Source organism: Mytilus californianus, unplaced genomic scaffold, assembly GCF_021869535.1.
Source record: "Mytilus californianus isolate M0D057914Y unplaced genomic scaffold, xbMytCali1.0.p SCAF_10, whole genome shotgun sequence".
NCBI classification, from domain to species: Eukaryota; Metazoa; Mollusca; class Bivalvia; order Mytilida; family Mytilidae; genus Mytilus; species Mytilus californianus.
Window position 1 is genome coordinate 58584401 of NW_026262582.1, and position 24296 is coordinate 58608696.

Below are 24296 nucleotides of genomic sequence, written 5' to 3' on the forward strand. Positions count from 1 at the left end.
TGATGATTTTCAACATATCATTGATTTGTATTGTTTAATATTTTTTTGGACAACATATATGAGGGTCGTAATGGGGGTACCTTCATGACGAATAACGGTAACAAATCTTGCCAAATGACGTTAACGGTAATTTTTGGTGCATGACGATAAAATGTACACTTTCTTTAAGACGATTATGATGATTTTCAACATATCGTTGATTTGTATTGTTTAATATTTTTTTAGACAACATATATGACATGAAGAAAAAGAACAGTCTTTTAATGAACTTCTGTACATTCTGAAATAGATAAATCGACATGTATGATATACAAAATGTATTTATTTCTTATTATATGTCTTTTCCCATGGAAACCGTTTCCCATAGTTACAGAAAAACATTAAGAAGACGTCTCCATCATGACTACTAGGTAGATTGTCGCCTTGGAAACGGTATCTTAGCAAATAAGCATCACCCAAATTATCCCCATACATTTTTGGTTCTTTAGAGTTAATGTTTATAACACCAGAACAGCGTTCATATTTTGGTGGGTTTGAGCTTTTTACGTGGCAGTGAGCCTCACAAACACGTCCATTAGGATCAAAAGCTGTTACAAACGTTTGGACTGTTTCACCATCACTTGGGCGCTTTAATGCAACATATGCTACAGCTTCACTGATTGGTTGCCGTTCATCAACTATAGCATACTCTTTATAGTCTCCTTTGTACGATAATCCTGTTGTTTCGACAAAAATTTTTGATTCCCCTGATCCCCTTACTTTGAAATCACCAAACGAAGCAGGATTACCTTCTCGTAGTTTTTTCCAAAGTCTTGGATACGCACGTGGATCGTACAAGTCGCCATCTTCGAAGTGCAACGTTTCTTGTCTTTTATGTTCCGCCTTTTCTTCCATTGCTCTTTGGTATTTAGCCGTTCCAATATTGAAACGGCAATTAGGTGGACGTTTGTATACTATTCGTACTGGTATGTATGCCCAATTCTTTGAGGAAACAATACCATTTAACAGGAAGTCGTTCTGAATCGGTTGGTTACCAGGCGAAACATTATTTGATTTTCTAGTAGACACATTTTGAATTACCGCTGATCTTTTGAAAATATTCTTTTGTGAGTTTCTTTCATCGTTCACAGATGCAACAAAGCCGTGAGATACCTTAAATTTTTTTTCACTGGAACGCATTCTTTCTAAAAAGTCAACTTCTGCAGGATTTACTTCAACAGAGTAACATACCTTTCTTGAATCATTTCTCAAAATATGCGGATAGTTGCCACAGTTTGGATACTTTGGTGATTTTGCGAAATTAATCAAAAATTTATCGGAAAACATATTGTGACTACAATCTGCTTGGGTTAGATTAACTTTTAGATAATCTGCGATCATAGGAAGGCGCGTGTCTGGTTCGTGTAAGTTCATAGTGTTGTTAGGGTAATCACGGCCTGGGTCTACATTTTTTCTCCTTTGATTTTCTCTAAATTGTTCCCAAACATAATCAATGTAATTATGATGACAAAAGAAAAATGGATCACATGGTGCGTAGTTAAGATCACTCATAAGACCCCCAATATACACATGAGGATTGTTGTGTTGTCTTTCGATTTGACCCAGAGATGTTCCTAAAGTGACCTCTCTCATATGTTTATGAGACATAGTTTGTTTATACCCTTCATCTGTCATAAATGATCCAAACCGCCCACCATCTCGTTGTAATATCACGTTTGCAGTCGTATTCCAATTTTTAAATGGCCCAACCTTAATAGCTCCGCGGAGATTTCCAAAATACCGTTCACCAAATAAAACACTTTTTTTGGGGTCTTTCATGTTGTGGTCCAAAGTTGTATCACAGTATGGTAACATAACTCGGGGGTTCTTATCCCAGATTGCTAGCTGTAATCTGCAATGTATAGAAAGGCAATCGAAAGATGAAGTAAACATTATTTTTAAGTTGCTTGTTTGGAATGACAGAAAAAAAAACCAACTCCAATACTGACACCCCTATAAAAATTTCTGAATCCACCACTGTCTGTCAATAAACAATCAAACTTAATATCAAAATTTGCTAGAAATAAACACATTTAGAAGCCCTGAATACAGTAATTTTTATATGATTTGTATACCTACTATTCAACTAATAAGGCGTCACAGTAAAGAGCAAAACCAACAATTTAGGTAATATACAAAATATTGACTTACTGTTAGCCGAAGGCCCAAAATATAGAATTCACCAATCCAGCAACTGGAAGAAGATCTTCCGTTGCTGATGGATGCAGTTCAGGACTATGTCAGAAAAAGCTAGATGAACCACAACTGGAACTTTATCTGAATAGATAAAAGCTGTCCAGTCATGCATTCAGAAGTGTACATTCAAAATCTGCAATGTACAATTAGCACACGGGTTTCTAATCCTTTCAAAGAGCCGGAGATTATCGGCATTTTATTTTCTCTTCACGACAAATTTGTTGTTTCCAACAGACAAAGCCTCATACAATATTGTTTTTACATGCAAAAACCATTCTTTGGAATTTCTAACTGAAACATTTGGAATTCGAAACAAAAACAGAATCCTAATTATACACACCATCAGTCACATAAGAGAAACTTTTAGAAATCACAAATCCGCCCTTCTCTCCTTTGGTTTTAACATAACAAGTACGATGAAAATGTCCCGTCTTTTTACAGGATACCTAAATTTCACAAAAAATCATTATTAGAACGATATACAGCGTCATCAAAGTTTTTACGAATACAGTTCTTACTACCATTATTTCTACAGTAATATATGGCCTTCAGAAATATTTTGATGAGGTATGTTCAATCAGCGGTGTCAATCAGATGTGGATACTAGAAATTCTAAAGATCTACCCCAATATCTTTTACACTATTATTCCCATGCTTAATTGAATGATCGACTACACCGTCTCATTAAACAACGTTTTTTCTACATAGATGGAAATTGTAGATACAAACTTCTTGAAAAGTATTGAAAAATCTTGATACCATTAAAATGCTGGAATATTTTTTTTTGACAACATATTTGTTGAGATTGGTTGAATTGACATTTTAACAGACAGTCAGTATCCCAATGGGTACTTCAATTGCTCCCCTACTGACCGACTTGATTATGTACGCATATGAAGCAGAGTTCATACAAAACCTTCTAAATGACAAAAATAAAAAAGCATCCTGCAATTTTGTTTTTAATTATATTAATGATGTTCTCTCACGCAATAACCCATAATTTCAGCGTGTAGTTGTGTGTCATTTATCCAAGTGAAATTGAGATAAAGGATACTACCGAAACTAGAAAGTCTGCTTCATAGCTTTACTTTTCCTCGGTATTTACAAAGATGTACGACTTCAAACTAGAATAGGTGAGAAAAATGCCATGTTTTATCACATTCTTTGAAAAGAACTATTTTGCTAAAGCCGGTGTCGTCTTAAACTTGCAATGAGGTGAGAGTTTTTTTGCTCCGTGTTGATGGCCTCACTGTGACTTTGAGATGAGAAACAGCAATAAAAGCGCTGTTCCTTTGCTTTTTGTGTGTTTTTTGCTGAGCATGTACTGATTTTGTGTTATGGATGGATACCCCATATCCTTTGTTTTTCTATTATGTAATTAGCTACTTGGTATTTCACTCAGTTTGTACACTTATTGATGTTTACCATTTTACTTGAATATAGACACGATATCCTGAAGTGTAACAGAAGTTCGTTGTTAAACTCGTTTATTACAGTTGATCAATTTACCATGATATACCTGTGACAATATTTCGTTGTTCTGGTTGACAATATCAATAATATCAGAAGAAGAAGTTAGCGATAGGTTCCCATGTTCAATGATATTGTTATTTAAACACAGAAGATATGCTGTCTGTAATCCCTAAATCCAATACTGATCGCAAATTGTCGGGAATCAAATTATTAAAGTGATTGTCCTGGTTGTTCATGGACATTTTTTAGAGGGTAGAATTTTATAAATCTAATACTGAAATACGCATATGTTTCAAAAAATGCTGGTTTATCATTTTTTTTATTTATTAGGTCTGCGGAAGCTTACATATGTTCTTGAGGTCGATGGAAACATTTGGTCCGTGGTTGTCCTACATATTGCATACCACATTTAGGTTTTGTTTAAGTAACGGAATTCGTTCCTGATGAAGGTACATCCAGAAAAGCGATTCAGACGAATAGTATATGTAGAGTGTTATTTTCATGTTTTATAGCACTTGGACAATACACTATCAACTCTGTAGTCAGTAAGTGTAGAAATTAGTAAGAAACTAAGGTTCCAACTCCCTCAGGCAAATTTGACCTTCGATGGAATTGACTATTATTTTTGGTCTTTTTTTGTCAAGTAGCTGTTCACATGTTTCAATTTTTGTACATCCTTGGCTATCACATAGTTGGTTTTGGACGTTCCTAGTGAAGGTAGATCCAGAAAAGCGTTTTAGACGAACACAAAGTTTGTAGAGTATTATTTTTATATTCTGTTCACAAGATTTTGAGTTTTTCATGTAATATTATATTTTTACGTGCTTGTCCAAAGCCAGGAGGTCTGTAATTCAGTGGTGGTCGTTGGTTCATGTCTGTCATATTTGATTCGTAAATTGTATTGTTATAAGTAAGATCGTTAATTTGCTCGTTTGTATTGTTTTCTCATTTTTCATGTGGGGCATGTTATAGCTGACTATATGATATTTGTTTTTCTCATTGTTGAAAGAAAAAATGGCGACCTATACCTGCTCATATTTTCAAAATTTGAACTCTGGTAGATAGGTGTCTCATTGGCACTCATACTACATCCCCTTATTTTTATATCATAAGAAAAAGAGAGATGAAACCTTCGTCCGTTAACTGATGGGGATAATCTGGAACAAGTTTGTCATTTTCTGGCATTGCACGGGAAAAGTTGTGGATATCCAAGTGTATATCGGTTGTATAATGTGGCTGCAGAGGCGTCGATGCTATAGTTGGTAGGGCTTTTATTGCGACGGCGGTTTTTGATTTACGTCAATTGAATTTATGTTTGAAATGTTGTTTTGAAGCAAACATAGAACAAAAAAACTGGCTTTGGTATAAATTTAAACGATCCGGTGTTGTCTCATAAAGCATTCGTTATATTGCAAGCGGCAACCAGTAACAAGCTATCATTCAGCACACGTCGTAGTACTATCTAATGCCTCGTTTACACATACATTAAATTCGAATTGAATTCGAATCGAATGCGAATCGAATTCGCTAATTGCGTTCACACACTCTTCTTTTTTTAATTCGAATCGAATTCGAATTGGCTAATTCGCATTATCCAATTCGCATTAGAAATGCGTTTTCGTTAATGCGAATAAATTAATTCAAATTAAACTATGGTGTGGACACTTCCTCAATTGTAATTCGAATTAGATTATAATTAATTAATTAATAATGCGAATTAAAAGTTAATGTAGTTCGGACAGCAGGGCGAATTTGACGCGCATTGTAATTCGTATTAAAATTAACGTGCGGACGTTTTAACGTTTCGAATGCGAATTAAACTAATTCGAATTAGTTAATGGGAATCGATTTCGAATTAAAAGTGAACGCAGCATAACAATCATAAACGATAACGAGTTCTAATACAACACACTTCTTATTACAAAAAATAAGGAGATGTGGTATGATTGCCAATGAGACAACTATCCACCCAAGTTCAAATAAAGTGGATGTAAGCAATTATAGGCAACCGTACGGACTTCAACAATGAGAAAACCCCACACCGTATAGTCGGCTATAAAAGGCCTCGACACGAAAAATATGCAACAATTTAATTGAGAGAACTAACGGCATAATTTATAACAAAACAAATAACGAACAACAAATATTACAGACATGAACCAACGACAACCACTAAACTACAGGCTCTTGACTTGGGACAGGCACTTAAAGAATGTGGCGGGGTTAAACATGTTTGTGAGCGCTCAACCTTCCGCCCAACATGGGGTCAGTGATATAAGAGCACAACATAAGAACAAACTATAAAAACCAGTTGAAAAAGGCTTAACTCATCAGATTGATACAAAGCAGAAAAACATCAATCAAAAAGACAGACCGGACGTTGCATGGTATTTATCCATCCCTCATCCCTAACAGAAAAAAACCCACTAAGTACAGATCTGAGAGTTCTCACAGTTACTGACAGCTATTTCAAAGCCAATAACAACTAATAAAAAAATCATGTATCTTAGGCTAAAATGTCCACTAGTCGTATTCGAATGATTTCTAATACTACAAATACACTTATTATTGTTCAACCGTCTTAACCCGTAATGAGTTCCAATACAACACTCGTCATCGTGTCTAGTAGTCTTAGCCAATAATGAGTTTTCACACATCGTATTGTCCAGAAATCATAGGCGATAATGTAAAAACTAATACAACACACATCGTTTTGTCCAGTAGAGTGAGTTCGTCTAACAGTCGTAGCCGATTATCAATAACATGTACCATTTAGAATATAGCAAAGTGCTCTCGACCAATGATTAGGATTGGATGCCTCTTAATTGTGAAGAATGAATGTAAATCATGTTCTTAGTAAGGGATTATCCTATTATTTGGGTATTTACAGTTCAAAACAAAGAGTTTCTATAAATGAGTTATAACTGCCCAGAAACACATTTATCAGATTGAAAGGATTTATCACACAGTGAATTGAAACTAACTAAAAGTTAATAACTTCAAATTACTAAAGAATTAAACAATACCAAAGCAATGCAAAAGAAGAGAAAAAATCTTTCAGATAAAAAAATAACCTAAATCTTTAGCTTTCCAAAACTTTGATTACTTGATCAGCGGTTGGGAAGAATAGTTATTTCCAATATTCCGATAAAAAAAAAATTAATTTTGAACATATTAAAAACTTTTATAGGCATTATTTTTGAACATTTCCTTGACATAATGAAATAAAATTTAGTTGTAACTCAAATGCATTAATTGATTTAAATTGTAAATAAAAAAAGGATAATTCCTCACTAAAATATTACATGATTTACATGCATACTCACAATCAGGAAACATATACAATTCCTACCTTTTCTTTCTACTGTTGTGTCACCTAATATATATAACGCATTTCTTTTTTTAAATATTTCCCAAATGATAAGAAAGTCCTTACATCACTAAAACTAGTATATGTAAGAGAATGATAATCCCTTTCTTCATGAATAAGTACGAGCGTTAGCGAGTACTTATCATGAAGTAAGGGATTATCATTCTCTTACAAACTTAGAATATTGTAAAGTGCTCAAGGCTCAAATGATCTATTCAAGAATTAGTTGCATTGTCAGTGCAATGTTTATAATTGATGCATGACTTCCTTTTTCGGCATGTCATTTATGGATAAGTTTTAGTGATGTGAGGACTTTCTTTTCATTTGGGAAATATTTAAAAAAAAATGTGTTATAGATATTAGGTGACACAACAGTAGAAAGAAAAGGTAGGAGTTGTATGTTTCCTGATTGTGAGTATGAATGTAAATCATGTAATATTTTAGTGAGGAATTATCCTTTTTTATTTACAGTTTAAATCAATTAATACATTTGAGTTACAACTAAATTTTATTTCACAGCCAATAAGATTTAGGTTATTTTTTATCTGAAAGAATTTTTTCTTTTTTTTTTGGCATTGCTTTGGTATTGTTTAATTTTATAGTAATTTGAAGTTATTAATATTTTCATAATAAAATTCACGGTACCAATTTTACTGCACCAGTAAACTTCAACTTATTTTGAGATTTTTGTTTGTTTCACAATTTAACTTTTAGTCAGTTTCAATCACTGTGTGATAAATATTTTCAATCTGATAAATGTGCTTCGGGGCAGTTGTAACTCATTTATAGAAACTCTTTGTTTTGAACTGTAAATAGACCCAACTAATAGGATAATCCCTTACTAAGAACATGATTTACATTCATTCTTCACAATTAAGAGGCATTCAATTCTACAATTTCATTGGTCGAGAGTACTTTGCTATATTCTAAATCCATAAATGACATGCCGAAAAAGGAAGTCATGCATCAATTATAAATATTGCACTGACAATGAAACTAATTCTTGAATAGATCATTTGAGCCTTGAGCACTTAACAATATTCTAAGTTTGTAAGAGAATGCTAACGCTTGTACTTAATCATGAAGAAAGGGATTATCATTCGTCGTACTGTACAGCGGTCTAAGTCAGTAATAATTTCTCAACAACCCATGTAGTATTGTTTTACAATGATAACTTCTAATGCGTTCTCATACAAAACGCTTCGTATTGCCCAGCAGTCGTAGCCATTAATATAAGTTATATGCTTTGCTACTGACGCCATACGGTTTCAAAGAGGGTTAGTAAAATCCATAGGAGGTGAGGCCGAAGGCCGAATCTCCTATAGATTTTACTAACCTTTAATGGATCCGTAGGGATCAGTGGTGAACCGTATAACGAATTTATCGCACACGGAACTTTTCCTTTTTTAATATAAGCAATGAAATACAAAAACATTAATCGATGACATCACCATTAATAGTAAATGTGACGTCATGACCCCAATATGAAATCTACTGACCCCCTACGGATCCATAGGGGTTCACCACGTGACAGCTTTAAACCAATCATAACGTCATAATTTACCCGAGGTGCGATAATGAGTTATTATGTTATATATTTCGTATTGTTTATCAGTCTTAGCCTCTAATGAGTTCTCATACAACAGACGTTGTTATCGAAGTCTTCGCGTTGCCAGGTAAACTCAGTTTGTGACAGTAAAACTACCGAGGGACGTCCGCAATTCTTCAAATACAATACAGATATCTCTTAAATCTAAACATAATCCTTAAGATTCTAAAACGACGAATTCGTTGCCATGGTAATAGTTTAACGAACTAGTGTTTTAGTGGTGATACAAGTTCAGGCTGATTATACCACTGACTAAGAGATTTATGTCCGTAAACATTTCAGATGCATATCAAGTAACGTACTTGCTTTTTATTTGTTTAATAATAATGACTCTTGTTACCTTTACAAATAATAATAAAATTGAGAATGGAAATGGGGAATATGTCAAAGAGACAACAACCCGACCAAAGAGCAGACAACAGCCGAAGGCCACCAATGGGTCATTAACGCAGCGAGAAAATCCCGCACCCGGTGGTGGTCCTCAGCTGGCCCCTAAATAAAATTGTGTACTAGTTCAGTGAAAATGGACGTCACACTAAACTCCAAAACATATAAATGAACTAAAATTAAAAAAACATACAAGATTAATAAAGGCCAGAGGCTCCTGACTTGTGACAGGCGCAAAAATGCGGCAGGGTTAAACATGTTTTGTGAGATCTCAACCCTCCCCCTATACCTCTAGCCAATGTAGAATAAAGAAACACATAGCAATACGCACAGTAAAACTCAGTTCAAAAGAAGTCCGAGTCCGATGTCAGAATAGGTAACAAAAGAAACTAAGCAAAATGACAATGATACATAAATGAACAAAGGACTACTAGCAGTTACTGACATGCCAGCTCCAGACCTCTGACTGCCTTGAAGTCAGGCAAACGTAAAGGAAATAAATAGAGTTAAACGGTAGCCGTCCTTGAAGAAAGAATTCATGTCGATTCTTAGCTATTATCACCAAGTCATGTCGTTTTCACCTTTGTCAGGCATGGTGACGTAAAATACTTTTGCCGTTGAAAAACATCAGAATTTTACGAGAGGAGAACTCAGTCGTAGTGATTATGCTTGTGTCATGAGTTAAAAATTCCAGCCTTTAATATAGCTACTCATATGTTGTCTGACTGTAAAGTGCATGTCCAAAGCCAGGATAAAGAAGGAAGGAAGTCTTTATTTTTTAATTGGCGCAATCGTATACTTTATTTTTAAGCGCAAATGATTATATACATTTTGGAAACTAGTGGTGCAAACGTAGCATTGGTGCAAATGTGTTATGGCGCAAAATGACGCATTTTTGGCGCAAACGGATTTCTATTCGTTAAACATCAAAATATAGACAATCAATTAAAAAAACAAAAACAAAATTTATACTCACACCAAATTATATATTCTATGCCATCCTAGAAATCCAGGTCCAAAATGTGCACCCATTATGGCTGCTTGTTGATGAAGTCTTGTAATGGCATCATAGGACTGTAAAATATTTATTCATTTTCGGTCACTAAAAGTATCTATACCTTAACTAAATGACGCTGAAATATTCATATTTGAAAAAGTAAACAAATTAATCCAGAGGACAACTGAAATTGACGAGTATTCTATATGACTCTTCTTTTCTGTTGTAGACATAGCCATGCTCTAATTCCAATAAACATGGGGTGCTCATGCGTTACATCTGCATTATTATATCTGTAACGTCCGTTGTATTTTGAACGTCGTCGGAGATCAAAATGGACATTTCTGCTGGTGTTGTTTGGTAGGAATTAAAAAAAAATATTCTCAAAGAAATTCTATATGTTGTTGTACACGTTTTAATCGCGAAAGGGTTTGTTTCTAGAACGTTTTATCTTGACAAATTAAAATGTCTGAATCACTTCGATTGTAATAGGATAATTTAGAACTTTTCCACTCCGAAGTGGACCTATCATAATCGTTAAAATCTCTATACTTACAGTGTTATGCAATAAGTATTCGTGAAAAACAACGTTTTGCTATATGTTTTATTTAAACTACTTTTTTTTTTAAAACACGCTCGGTTCTTTCCCTTGTCATGAAGGTTATTTGACACCCGGGAAGCTCGAAGGCATGATCAGAATCAAAATGAGACGGACAAATCAGAATGAGTCATTAACAATTGTTTTCACATTTGGTAAGGGCAGTTAACATCTATTTGTAATAGTTTTCTTATCTTTTTAAAGTAATACAACTCTTTTTCTAACTTTTAAAGATATAATGTGTAACAGAAGAACATGATTTGTCCCCGGGGTTTGAACACTTAAACACTGGCACAACTACCCATCGTTCTTTTAAAAAAATTTTTTTTTATCTTTATTTAATATTCAACATTTATATATAACAAAATATAACACAAGAATAACCATATTACAATGACCAAGTACATTATGTCATATATAATCAAAACGCAGTAGAGTAGTTATATATGAGGGTCTGGGTGGGATTCACAGTAAAGAGAATAATGGACAAAAAGTGCAGACTAAAGGGGAAAAAAGTAAAGAATAGATAAAAATAGGCAAAAAAAAATAAAGAATAGGGAATAATGGGTGCTAAAGAAAAAAAAAAGAGAATAATGGGCTAAATAAATAAAGAATAGAGAAAAATGGAAAAAAAAGAAAAGAATAAAGAAAAGAAGGACCCCATCTAGACCCTAATATATTGAATGCAATTAATACGCCTTCTATTTCCCGTTTAGGTATATTGTCCTTGAAAAGTTTTTTTCAAAAACCTTTCTCTTATATCTTACTTTGCATACAAAGGAGAAAAAAATATCTAATTTATAACAGAATACAATCTACGAAAAACAAATATGACAGACGTGAACCAACGACAACCGCTGAACTACAAGCTCCTGACTTGGAACAGGCACATATATAATGTGGCGGGGTTAAACATGTTTGAAGGCGCAAACCCTCCCCTAACATGGGACAGTGGTGTAAGAGTACAACATAAGAACACACTATAAAAAATCAGTTAAAAAGGGCTTAATTCATCAGATCGATACAAAGCAGAAAAACATCTAACAAAAACAGACACCGGACGTTCATATTTTGAGTAAACTTCTTCCTCTGAATACATTATATCTAGCTAGAGAAATAATGTTGCAAGCACTTTTGAATGTCAAATTACTAGATTAGATTAAAGGATGGATTGTTGCTTGCTTATCAAGATATAAATATTATGGAACTATGTAACGGAACATACATTCATACTAGGTTTTAAGATGAAAAGACGTAACCAATTGCGCATCACTGTTGTGTAATTTGTAAATTTTAACGAACCTTTTGTATTCCGTGCATTTAATAATTACTGAATGATAAATTTCTCCTTCCTTTCATTACCGTTATAATGTTACTAATATTGTTTCCCTTTATTCAGTCACATTATAGCCTTGAAAAATTCAAAATGTATATCGATCGATTTGCCTAAAAAACAATTAAAAAAAACCAATATATAACTTTTTTTCAAACACGGGGCTCTCTTTTAACCAGCTAACTTATCATGTTATTTCGTAGAATTCAGTTGCTTAATGTGTTACTCATCATATTGTTAGTAAATTGTGTTTGCATTTTAAACTTTTATTACCAATATTGTTTCATTAACACTTGTGGCTGTCTCCCAACATATTTTTCATCCATATATTTGGAGAAATGGTTTGTGTTTTGAAAAGTGAAAACAAAAATACATTGAAAATGTCAAAATGTTCCTCAATAAATCGTCTGTTATATGTGATAAGGGGAGGGTTGGCGCCTCAAGGTCAGATAAACCAAGCCAGAAATATGTTCTCATTAGTGCGTCGAATATCTGGATTAACCTTCATCTGAAGTACTCAAACATTTGATTGATTGGCGTTTTAACGCCACTTTCAACACTATTGTGTTATTTCGTGGCGGTCAGTTTTTATTGGTGGATGAAGCAGGAGTGCCCGGAGAGAACCACCGACCTTCGCTAGGAAAACTGACAATCCTAGTCAATTAAGATTGCAGTCGAGTGCACCTACCCCGTACGGGATTCGAAATCACAACACCAGTGTTGACTGGCTACTAGTTCAGTAGTTCGACTACTAAGACCACTCGGCCACCGAAGCCCCTCTCAAACATTTGAAAGCTAGTATGTATAACAATGTAGAAACGTTATGAAGAACATGACCAAAAGGGACCAAAACAGAATAGACAAATGCCTTTAGGGTATATTTTGCCTGATTGAGTTGGAACCTTAGTTTCCATAATATTTCTTAGTTCATCAACGACGAATCATAGGACAATATATTGTAAATCATGGCAGAACCGAAGCACAAACCACTGAGCTGATGATAATAATTTCAAAATGTGGCAGTGATTTATAGTATCCTTTTTATGTTTTATTTTGTATTTTAAAAACTTAAACACAGAAACACCGGTATTTGTAGTACAGAAGGCCGAAAAAGAACTTTACACCGGAATTCACTACTGTCAATTGGATTTTTGGATAAACATTTAGGATAAGACCGACACAGATCTACTCCAGATATACCAACAAAACATGAGCGTTCTAAACCAGGAAATAACCCAACAGTTATTGACCATAAGGACAGCGACGACCATGATGATGATTATGAGTATTTCATAATTACAGAAGTCACAGAGTTTTAAACATCTGCATATCGAAAGTACACCCCATACACAAGAAGGAGCTAAACAGAAATGAAATCGAAACTTGGAAAAAGAAAAGTGTTTCCGTTTTCTGAAATATTGGTTTAAAACTCTAGTATGGAGGTCTCAAAAAGGCAACGGACAATGTCCTATCTCTTATTAAGATACCTCAATTTGTTTCATAGTCGAACAACAACTCCGTGTGAACTTAACAATACTTAAATTCATATTCAAATTTAAATGTTTATTGCCATATAAACTTTAAAAAGTAATTTTGTGACAAGTACAAATTAAGTATACAATATAACTGGAATTCACAATAATCTACTTAATGATTTAATTACAATAAATAGTCCGGAGTCCCCAATGCTTGTTTATATAGGACCCCGATTTATTTACTGGTGATGGGAATAAAGGATTGAGCATAAAAAAGATCACCTTTTCTTCAGCAGACAAATCTTGAACAGTAATGTTTCTTTCAAAATTACTAAAAAAGTTGATTCATAGTTCCCTATTAATTATCTAAATAAGAAGGAACATTCCCGAATATATTTTAAAAAATATAATTTTAAGACTTACTCCATCTTTCTTTAAAGCATTAAGAGCAGCAAAATAATCATCAAGCTGTTTGTTTGTCATCGTCCGGATTTCCTTTCTTTCATTATTCCACTTCCATTTAGCACTTCTTTTCCTTCGTTTGTATTCAGACTCCAGTCCCTGCAAACGACGACCAAGATGTTGAAAGTATCGTTCGTTGTCTTCAGTGACCGGACTGATCACATCATTATTCACATTATTATAAGCAACTTGGTAATTTTTACACTCGAACAGGATATCAAATGCTGGTATCCTTCTAGGTGAGACTCCACGGCTACGATCTATTAAGCATTTCTCCATTGGACCAGGGAACCAGTCCTTGTAAATAAGACCTTCGACTCCATTTATGACTATTAGGAAAAGAACCCAGTACCAATTCATCTAAAGTGAAGGAAGGAGAATCTGTTATTCTTTTATACAAAACAATCAACATCAATACTTTATTCCCATTAAGTAACATAGTGTGTTACATTAACACAAAATATAACTTTTATGATACAGTAAAATGAAAATGTAATATATTCTGATATTTTTACCTTTTTTTCATTATAAAATATGTAGCAAATCCGAAGAGTCAAAACGTTGCATCTTTATCGATATTGCATGTTATAGTTTCTCCTTAAAGTCCTTACACACGAGAGAGGTACCGATAAAAACGACATTTGCACGCAAGCAAACGAGAGATAAACAAGATGGCGGAAATAGGCATTGTGTCCCTACTGCTTGAATCAAGGCTGCAGGAATTCGACGAAGTATCATCAATGTGGCTAAGATATTTGGTTCTAACTTCTATATCATAAAAGGGTTATTGCAAGCTCCGGAAAATATTCCTCAATACTAGTGCAATGATCCTTTAGTATATAAAAAATATAAAAGCATGAGGATTAATTATGATAGCTTCTTATCCCGGCTAAGTATATTTCTAGGATTTTGATTGGTTAACGCACGTCGTTAAAAAACCCATAGCCCCGGGTGTTGCTAACCCATATATCCCGGACGTTGTTACCTATTACCCCGGGGAACTTCACGCGCGTTTTCCTTAGTTCCATGGTTGTTCCTTGTGAAATATTGAATTCTGTAGATTATCCATGATGTCTGTAATTAAATATTTAATCCACTTACGATTTTATCCTATTATGCTCTGTCTCTGGATTTAAAACATCTTATATTTGACTACCTGTACGGTTCTACCACAGGTAGTACCCTACACCCAGTAAAAAATATGTCAAATTCTCAAATTTCAATAAAAAATTTTAAATAATGAAAAAAAACATTGCTTTCACTTGCACTTTGTGGTCGAATTTCCCTTAAAATCGCCCGATTCGGACTTAGACTGGGGATAAATTCGTTACCTACGTTCATATCCGTAGATATGGATATTTTAACACCCTTCAGTACCCTGTACAACCTTCGGCTTCGCCTCAGGGTGTACTTGGATACTTCAGGGTGTTAAAATATCCATATCTATGGATATGAACGTAGATAACTTATAATATCGACGTCCGTTCTAACTGGAGACTGACTCATCTGACGTCACAGTCTGTAATACTGAAAGTCCGATTTCCCTTTTTTGCGCTAAACTACGTCGCACTATGCAACATTTTCATGCAGCTATAACCGCCGTTCTAGAACTTATTCATAAAAGAAAAGATTACAGTCTGATAGAGGGTTGCTGCTTACATGAAAACGATTAAACCAAGAGTTCCAAGTGGTGAAGTTAAACTTATTCCTTCGTAAATGTTACGGACGCCATCACGAGTTGGTTGACCGTTACGGAATATCTGTTTCACAGATGACGACGGATATGTTCCAATTGTTGTAACCACAATCCCGTTCTCTTTCACCAGAATATGACTTACCGAATTAGACTAATCACTGGGTTTGTACTTACAAGAGCAGCACGATGGGTGCCACATGTGGAGCAGGATCTGCTTACCCTTCCGGAGCACCAAGATCACCCCGATGTTTGGTTGGGTCGTGTTGCTCAGTCTTTAGTTTTTTTATGTTGTGTTTTGTGTACTGTTGTTTGTCTTTTGGTCTTTTTCGTTTTTTGCCATAGCGTTTTCAGTTTATTTTCGAAGTATGAGTTCGAATGTCCCTGTGGTATCTTTCGCCTCTCTTCTTCATACGCCCTGGTATTTATAAACTCTCTAGTAGATTTTACTCTGTAAATTCTTTCAAATTCATGCTACCGATTTAAAGACGTTAGTGGATGCGTTTTTATCTTAGCCTGCTACTATATCGTATTCCTCATCATTTAGTCAAGTAAAATTAGCAAATATTGTTTATAATGTGTATACATTTGATTATTTATCATTTTATTTAATTTTCCGATGTAAGCAAGTGTAAGAAAATTTGTGGATCCCCTTTCTATATCAACATTTCATTGATAATTATAGTTAATTAGACCAGCTCTATCTTATGTTTTATCAGATCACACAACGGAAAAAAACACGTACCTTTCTCCTGCCTGGTTTCGAGAAGTGAAAGTGAATTAACTGGGATTATAAATTATCAGAGGAAAACATGCATGGATAATAAAAGCAATTGTTCGTAGCATATGTCACCGTTTGAAATTAAAAAGATCACACCTACAATGTAAAAACAACTAATAAACTATATATTCAAAGGTATTATTCTCTGTTTACTCAACCTCAAGTAAACACAATGAAATAGATTTCATACATAAATAAGTTTTACATTAATTAATATAGTAATAATGTGAAAACATCTACTAAGTATTAGAAAATTAGTGTTTATATACCTTTTATTATTTGCGCAAAATGAAAAAAAACCTGAAACTTCCGACTTTTCTTTGATATACAGTGTGAATAGATTTATATTCAGTGTTTCCGTATTATAGATACCATGAATAAGCGTTAATTCTTGAAAAAGAAATCATGAGCCCGGAGAGCGAACACTTATCCATTGTATCTAACCTAAACTATTGTGTTGATGTCTTTTCAAAATTAAAGCCTTTTCTTAATTAGAAGATATTGAAAGTGAGTTTAAATAACCATGCTATCATGTTCAACGATGCATTAATAAATCAAAGTTCACAAGTAATTGGTTAGAGAAATACTAATATAACATACCAGGTCTGTCTTTAAATTATTATGCATCTGAATATTATCCGTAATTTACAAAATAAGACATATTCGAACTTATATCTTAGTATATGTATTAAGTATGTTACCGAAATTTCTAGCAAGAAACCTAATGCTAGGCACATAACGATTTACTCGCAAAGGGATTTGCGAATAAAAATTTGTATAGATATGTAGTAAAACAAATGGACAAATTGAATGTAATCATTTTCTTTTCAAATACGTAAAATAGCCAATAATAATCCAAAATTTAAAAAAAGAAGGAAAATCCTCTATTATAAAAAAAATATCCACAATAACATACAAAATAAGAAAATCGGAAAAACTAAATAATAGGGACAACAAAGAGAAAACAGGGATTCGAACCTAAACCGACAAATTGCAAGTCTCTTCTTATAACTTAACTCTATAACGCATTGATCTTAACCTCGCGGCTACTGACTTATACTATACGATTGTCTATTATGTATATATATATAAAGGTACATGCTCCGTGTGTCCGTAGTACCAGTGTGTATCATATTTTCATTTATATATATAAAAGATAAAGGTAAATTGCAACCCTTTGGTAGCCGAGAGGTTTCGTCGGTGTGTTGATGTCAGTCACACATAACATATTTCAAGGAGGGGTTCGATTTTCAGTGAAGGCATATAAAAATTACATAAGTTAAAGATAAGTTTTAAATTTAATTCCTTTAGTGAACAGACATCAGTAAACTTGATGAAATTAGGCACACAAAGGAAACAATTGAATATAATTTGGTGAGTCAATTTCAGCAACAGATTTAGGAAGGAGGCTTTGATTCTAGAAAAAGAAACCACGGTAAATGAATAGGCTAACGTCACGTCAATGGTTTAAAAATAATTAGAATATAGCAAAGTGATCTCGACTAATGAAAGAGTAGAATTTGGTGTTCCTTAATTGTGAAGAATGAATGTCAACATGTCCTTAGTAAGGGAGTATCCTAATGTTTAGGCCTATTTACAGTTCAAAACAAATAATTTTTATAAATGAGTCACAACTGCCCGAAGCACATTTATCAAATTGACAGGATTATTAATTGAAAGTTGAATTTTAAAAGAAAGAAAAAAAGAAATCAAAATAAGTTTAAAGTTTACCTGTGCGTTATAATTGGTATCGTTTATGTTATTATGTGATTATTAAGAACTTCGAAATTACAAAAAAAAAAAAAATAACGCATTATCAAAGCAATGTGACAGAAGGAAAAAATAAAAAAATAAAAAAACTAAATTTAACCTAAATCTTTAGCTAATACGCTTACCAAAAATCAGATTACTGTATCCGCAGTTCGTGGGTATAGTCATTTCCAATATACCGGTACATACATGAAGTTGAATTACAAACGAAACTTTTGAATTTCTTAAAAAAAACAATTTTCTTTTAATTGTTAAATTTTAGTTACTTAAGTAGTATTTGATGTAAAAAGCTGGAATAAAATTGGTTGTGGAATGCAATATAGTTGTAACTCTGATTTTTAATTTATTAAATTGAACTATGAATAAACAAAAAGATAATTCCTCATTAAATTATTACATAATTTACTCTCATACTCACAATTACGAAACTTATACAATTTCTACCATTTTATTGTACTGTTGTGTCAACTAATGTCTAATAAAGGCAACAGTAGTATACTGCTATTCGAAATTCATAAATCGATTGAGAAAAAAACAAATCCGGGTTACAAACTAAAACTGAGGGAAACACATCAAATATAAGAGGAGAACAACGACACAATAGAAACACAACACTAAAATGCAACACACACAGAAACGAACTATAATATAACAATGGCCATTTTCCTGACTTGGTGCAGGACATTTTAAGAAAAAATGGTGGGTTGAACCTGGTTTTGTGGCTAGCCAAACCTCCCGCTTTTATGGCAATGTTAAATATAACATTAAAATGACAAGATTACATGACAGGACTACAATACAAATAAATAGGAGAACATGCAGGATAGAGGCACACACACAAATAATAGCTATCAAAAGGTACCAGGCTTATAATTTAATACATCAGACGCGGGTTTCGTGTACTTAAGACCCATCAGCGACGTACAGATAAAAAGAGTTCGAAAGCCAAAACAAGTACAAGGTTGAAGAGCATGGAGGACCAAAAGTTCCAAAAAGTTGTGCCAAATACGGCTTAGGTTATATGATAAGAAAATCCTTAGTATTTGGAATAATTCATATTTTTACAAACAGTAAATTTATAAAAATGACTATATAATAGATGTACATGTTAACACCGAAGTGGTGACTAACTACAGAATAAAAACGAATACGTAAAACAACCTAAATCAGCACATAAAAAGGCACAGCCGAACAACGTATTATATGCTAGCCGAAGAGATCGACGCACAATGTGACGTCACATACAAATTTCCAAATAATAGGATAGAGTTCAAGATTAGGTTTGTATTACTGATATAACATGTATTAATAACAATGAAAAGTACAATACTTATTAATATACAATTGTGGTAGTAATTAGATAATTAATTGTATTATCAAGCTATGTCGGTATTTCTTCTAAATCAAACTGTAAACCAAATACATCGTATAAATTTAGTTGACCTTAACTAAAATCTTAAAAAATGAACTGGGTGATTAATTATCTTTACCGTAACACACGAATAGAACAGAAAAAAATAAGATTTACAACTACAAACGATAAGACATTTGACAAAATCCGATGAGAATAACAAATATAAAATCAAAACTAAATGCATGGATTTTGGATAGAAAAATACCGTGACACGTCTTATAGCAATGCGACTTCACGGATGGTAATATTATTTATGTAAATTTCAAGGCATTGTCCTTTGAAACTTCTACATCATCGAATACACGCATTCGTTAAAGTTACTGGTATGGAATTTAATTCTCCTGATGAATATACCAAAACTAAATATTCTGAATACGTACACGGTTTTGTTAGTGATTCTATGTAAGCATACCACTTAAGGTGTCTTCCTCCATCTTGGATTTTGAAGTAGCAGATAACAATTGGTCTAGAACTTTAATGAAATGTTCAAATTTTGTAGTATGTAATTCATGTGTAAGACTTTTCATGTTAATATAGAAAATTATGTGTTTTATCATATTTACGGCTGTATTTTATAAAAAAACACAATATTTTGATTTGATTCATTTTTTTAAAATTTTGTCACATAAGGGGAGATAACTCAGATAGTAGGGGAGATAACTCAGATAAAGTAATTTTTATAATAGAAAGTGTTGTGAATTAACCCATTTTCATATGTAGCAAGAAAACAAGTCCGGTGACCCCATTTTTTCTTTTTCTTATCTGAATGCATGTTATAAGAGCTATCTTCTCACGTTTTATCTTTTCTTTTTATCACACAAAATTGGATTTTCCATGCACAATCTATACAAAATCTGACAATTTTGCACAACCTGTAGCGTAAAAAAAAGTCAGGTAACCCATACTTTTTATTATATTTTGGAAAAAAACATAATAAAAACTACATTTTGACAAATTATTAAAAAAATCTATGGATTTTAATTAAGACCCCATCCACCTTAACGCGATGACAGCATTTACTTGTTTTTGCAACCCCTCTCGACTATGCATTTAAACATTTTATCCAGTGCCCTATATTTTTCGATACTTTTTCAAAAACAATTTGAATATTAAATACAGTTCTAATAAAATTTACCCGCGTATTGAATATACATTTCTTAACTCATACGATATTCAAGAGCTTGCAGCTGCTACTCAGACTTTGTAAAACGTCATCGGTGTCTGAGCAAAAAATTAATGAGCTAGGGTTTTGTCCTTTTTCACAAAAAGTTTCTTCTTTAGTTATACATGTTTTAGATTATAGGTGCTGAAATTGTGTATCTTTTTATTTACTTTAAAGTTTTCCCTTTATTTGTGTTCGTGCAATTATGTTTCTTTTGGTCATATACTTTTGACGTGAGTTGGTATTTATGCATCCCGCTATCGGGTTTTTGACTTTGGGGGTTCCTGGTGCAGGTGGGTCCAGATTTGGGATTCGGAGGCAAGAGGTTTTTACAGTGTTGTTTCTATTTTGTGGACCCTTGTTTTTATATTTTACTTAATTTGTACTTTATTGAAAATGAATGTGCTATATACGGTATGTACTGTCAACTACACAAACATTTTTATAGGAGGGAGTCTTTTTCAATTTACTATCAACTACAACAACTTTTTTGTTTGCGTCTTTGTTAGATTTACTTGCATATTTGTTTGAATTTTGTATTCAGTTGTGTTGGATGTCTGTGCTGTATGTTAACACAGCTGCTGGATCCCAATTATTGTCACATTAACCTATTGTGTCTGTTTGGGATGCTCACCCAATGTTGTAATAAAACGGAACTGTAAACAACTGTCATACAACTGGGAGGTTTGTCTAGCTATATAACCAGGCTTAATCAACCATTTCTTAGGGAAAATTACTATATCAAGTCAGGAAAATGACTGTTGTTTCCGCTCATTCCGTTGGTTGATAACGTTTGATTTTGTCAGATGTTATAGACTTCCCCTTTTTGAATTTACCTTGGAGTACGGTATTTTTGTTACACTTTTTTTATATGAACCTTTAATATATTTTGTTTACAGTTTAAGTTAATTTCTTCTCAGAGACATATTTCTCCTAAAAAAATCCTTTTTTTTCAAATACTTATCTGAGAAATGATTCTTTCTCAAAGACGACCTGTTGAACCTGTATCTTTACTTTTACCATATATTTTTTTTATATATCACGTATTATCATTAAAAAAAAGACGTCATATGGAATGTTATTATTTGGTATTTCAGCGGGATACATTTAAACATCATTTTAAAGAAGTAGATGCAGATCAATTTTCAGTACATCATTACATGGATTTAAGGGGGAATTAAGACCTTGCATTACTTTTTAAACCATTGATGCGTTTGTAATAGTCAGTTTCATCAATGCTTTTTAAGCATTCATGTGAAAAAGAATTGATATGATGTATGTAACTAGGAAGCTAAGAATATACTTATGAAAAGGATTGACACAACATACCTGTTATTTATTAAGACGTATGTCCCGTAACCTTGAATCATCTCCTTAAAGAAAGTGAAAACTAACACATATTTTACTCAATGCACTATTCAATGCCGTCTAAGCATGTTGTTCAATACAGTGGAACCTGTCCAAACCCAGCGCTGTGTAAACTAAAAACCTGTATATACTGCAATCTTGAAACACAAAGGATGACATTCTATCCTCTTATGGTGAAGTAGATATAAGGATGATAGACACACTTTGTATGACTTCATATCTCAGACTTATATGAATTTCTTCAAGATAAATCTCTAAGAATAAGCCATATGGTCAGTGACTCACTATGGTACTGGCATGAAGATACAGAGATTGTTCTATTTAGTCTTTTTTGTTATGAAATTTCGAAATCATTAAGAATTAAAGAATGCATATCACTCATTCATAGCTCCGATTCCTTGTCCAGGCTTGGCTTTACCCTGATCTTGTGACTTATTGTTGTTTACATCCGAGTCAATTTAAATTCAAGTGGATAGTTGTCTCATAGGCAATACTACCATATCTCCTCAACTCTTTTTCGTTGACTAAAGTTACAAATTCCTTCATGCGTTGCATTAAATTTCGAATTTCTGTATTGTCGCAATTTGAATAGGAATAGACACCAACACGGACAAAAATGGGGATGTTTGCTTAGCTTTTACCAAGTAAAATGAATTACAGTCATGTAATTCATTCAAAACATACCATTTAAAAAAATCATTACTTGGTTTATCATATTCTCATCTTAAACAATAAGCAGATTATTATGTCATGTACCAGTGGTGTGAAATTTAACTTACAACATAAGGCACCGGCTATATTGGAAGCGGGTATTGTTTTTTCAAAATAAATTGTTTGATTCTAAAATTTCTTGAAAATTAATTTGTTTCAGAATGGAAGTAAACAAAATATAGTTTGTTTGCATTGGAAAAATAGGGAAAACAATTCAACATTGAGTTTCGAAAACTTAGATACGTTTTCTAGTCATAGAAATAGCAGACATAAGATATTGAAATCACTCCATTGAGAAGGAAACACAGAAGCATTGCATACAAACCTCATAATACTACAGTAAATTACCCTTCACATACAATTATCACCTTAGAAATTTAGATTTAAGGTAACGTTATCAAATTTCTTGTGGGTTGCAGATACAAAAAATATTCAAAACTTGTCTAATTAAAGTCATATGAAACTTGGAATTTATATACAAAAAGAATATGTTTTATATACTTGAATGACTAAGTTTTACTAAAAAAAAACACGTTTTTTTGGACTTTTAAAAATTTTAAATAAAATCCTTCATATTCTCCAAATCTTGAGAAATATACTACTATTGAAATTTAATTATTGTGTTACCGTTCGCCGACATGTTTTCAGTATGCAGTGATCTTAACAATGACCCAACTGACTCGTCAAAAATTGACAACTGCACAGGGAAAGTGCGACGGATTAAACCATGATGAAAAAGGTAAACAACCGGAGTGGAAGGTAGGAAATTAGAATTAAATTAAGGAAGTTCGCTACTCAGTTTCAAAATAACAAACTTTTCATAACACTAGTATATATTGATAGGCGATTAATAAAGGAACCAAAAAAGCAAAATAAAAATAGGTCCGTATGCTTGTTTTCGAGATATTAGCCATTGAAATTTTGGCTGGAAAATGTTCTCTCTTGATTTTTTATTGCTTTATCATTGAGGAGTTTAAGTTATAAAAAACTATTAAAAAGTAACAAAGATTTTATAAGACTTTTACAGTTGACTTATAATTATACATGTAAAAGATTTATAAAAAGAAAAATAGGGTTAGTGGGCAAAATTGTTTAAGGCATTCAAATGGATAAAACCAGAGGATTCCGACAATCTGACAAAAATTCCAAAACATGACGAGCGAACATCCTTAATTGATTCTGAAAGACAAATTTCAACACACCAAATCATTTATAAACGACTGGTATTACAAAGTTTAATAGATCTGAACGCATGGCAAATAAAAAAAACCTAAACAAACAACGCTCTATTCATGTTATTATCTCACTTATTTGTCACGTGTTCCATGATTTAAGTTCATGTTTATCAGGGTCGTTATCGGTGAACTTCAATATGAAAACCAGAAATTTACTGTACGGCTTTCAACAATGAACAAAACTTATACTGTATAGTAAGCTATAAAAAAAGCATAGGAAAGA

At 33.1% G+C, this 24296-nt stretch overlaps 1 protein-coding gene across 1 annotated transcript; it reads right to left on the reverse strand.

Annotated features, from left to right (window-relative positions):
- Positions 1-240: 240 nt before the first annotated feature.
- LOC127718881 (uncharacterized) lies at positions 241-16392 on the reverse strand. The gene is made up of 4 exons (XM_052224943.1): positions 16378-16392; positions 13901-14299; positions 10051-10148; positions 241-1891 (listed from the first exon to the last, which is right to left on the reverse strand). The coding sequence occupies exons 2-4, from the start codon at positions 14297-14299 to the stop codon at positions 322-324; spliced, it is 2067 nt and encodes a 688-aa protein (XP_052080903.1). The 5' UTR covers positions 16378-16392; the 3' UTR covers positions 241-321.
- Positions 16393-24296: the final 7904 nt, after the last annotated feature.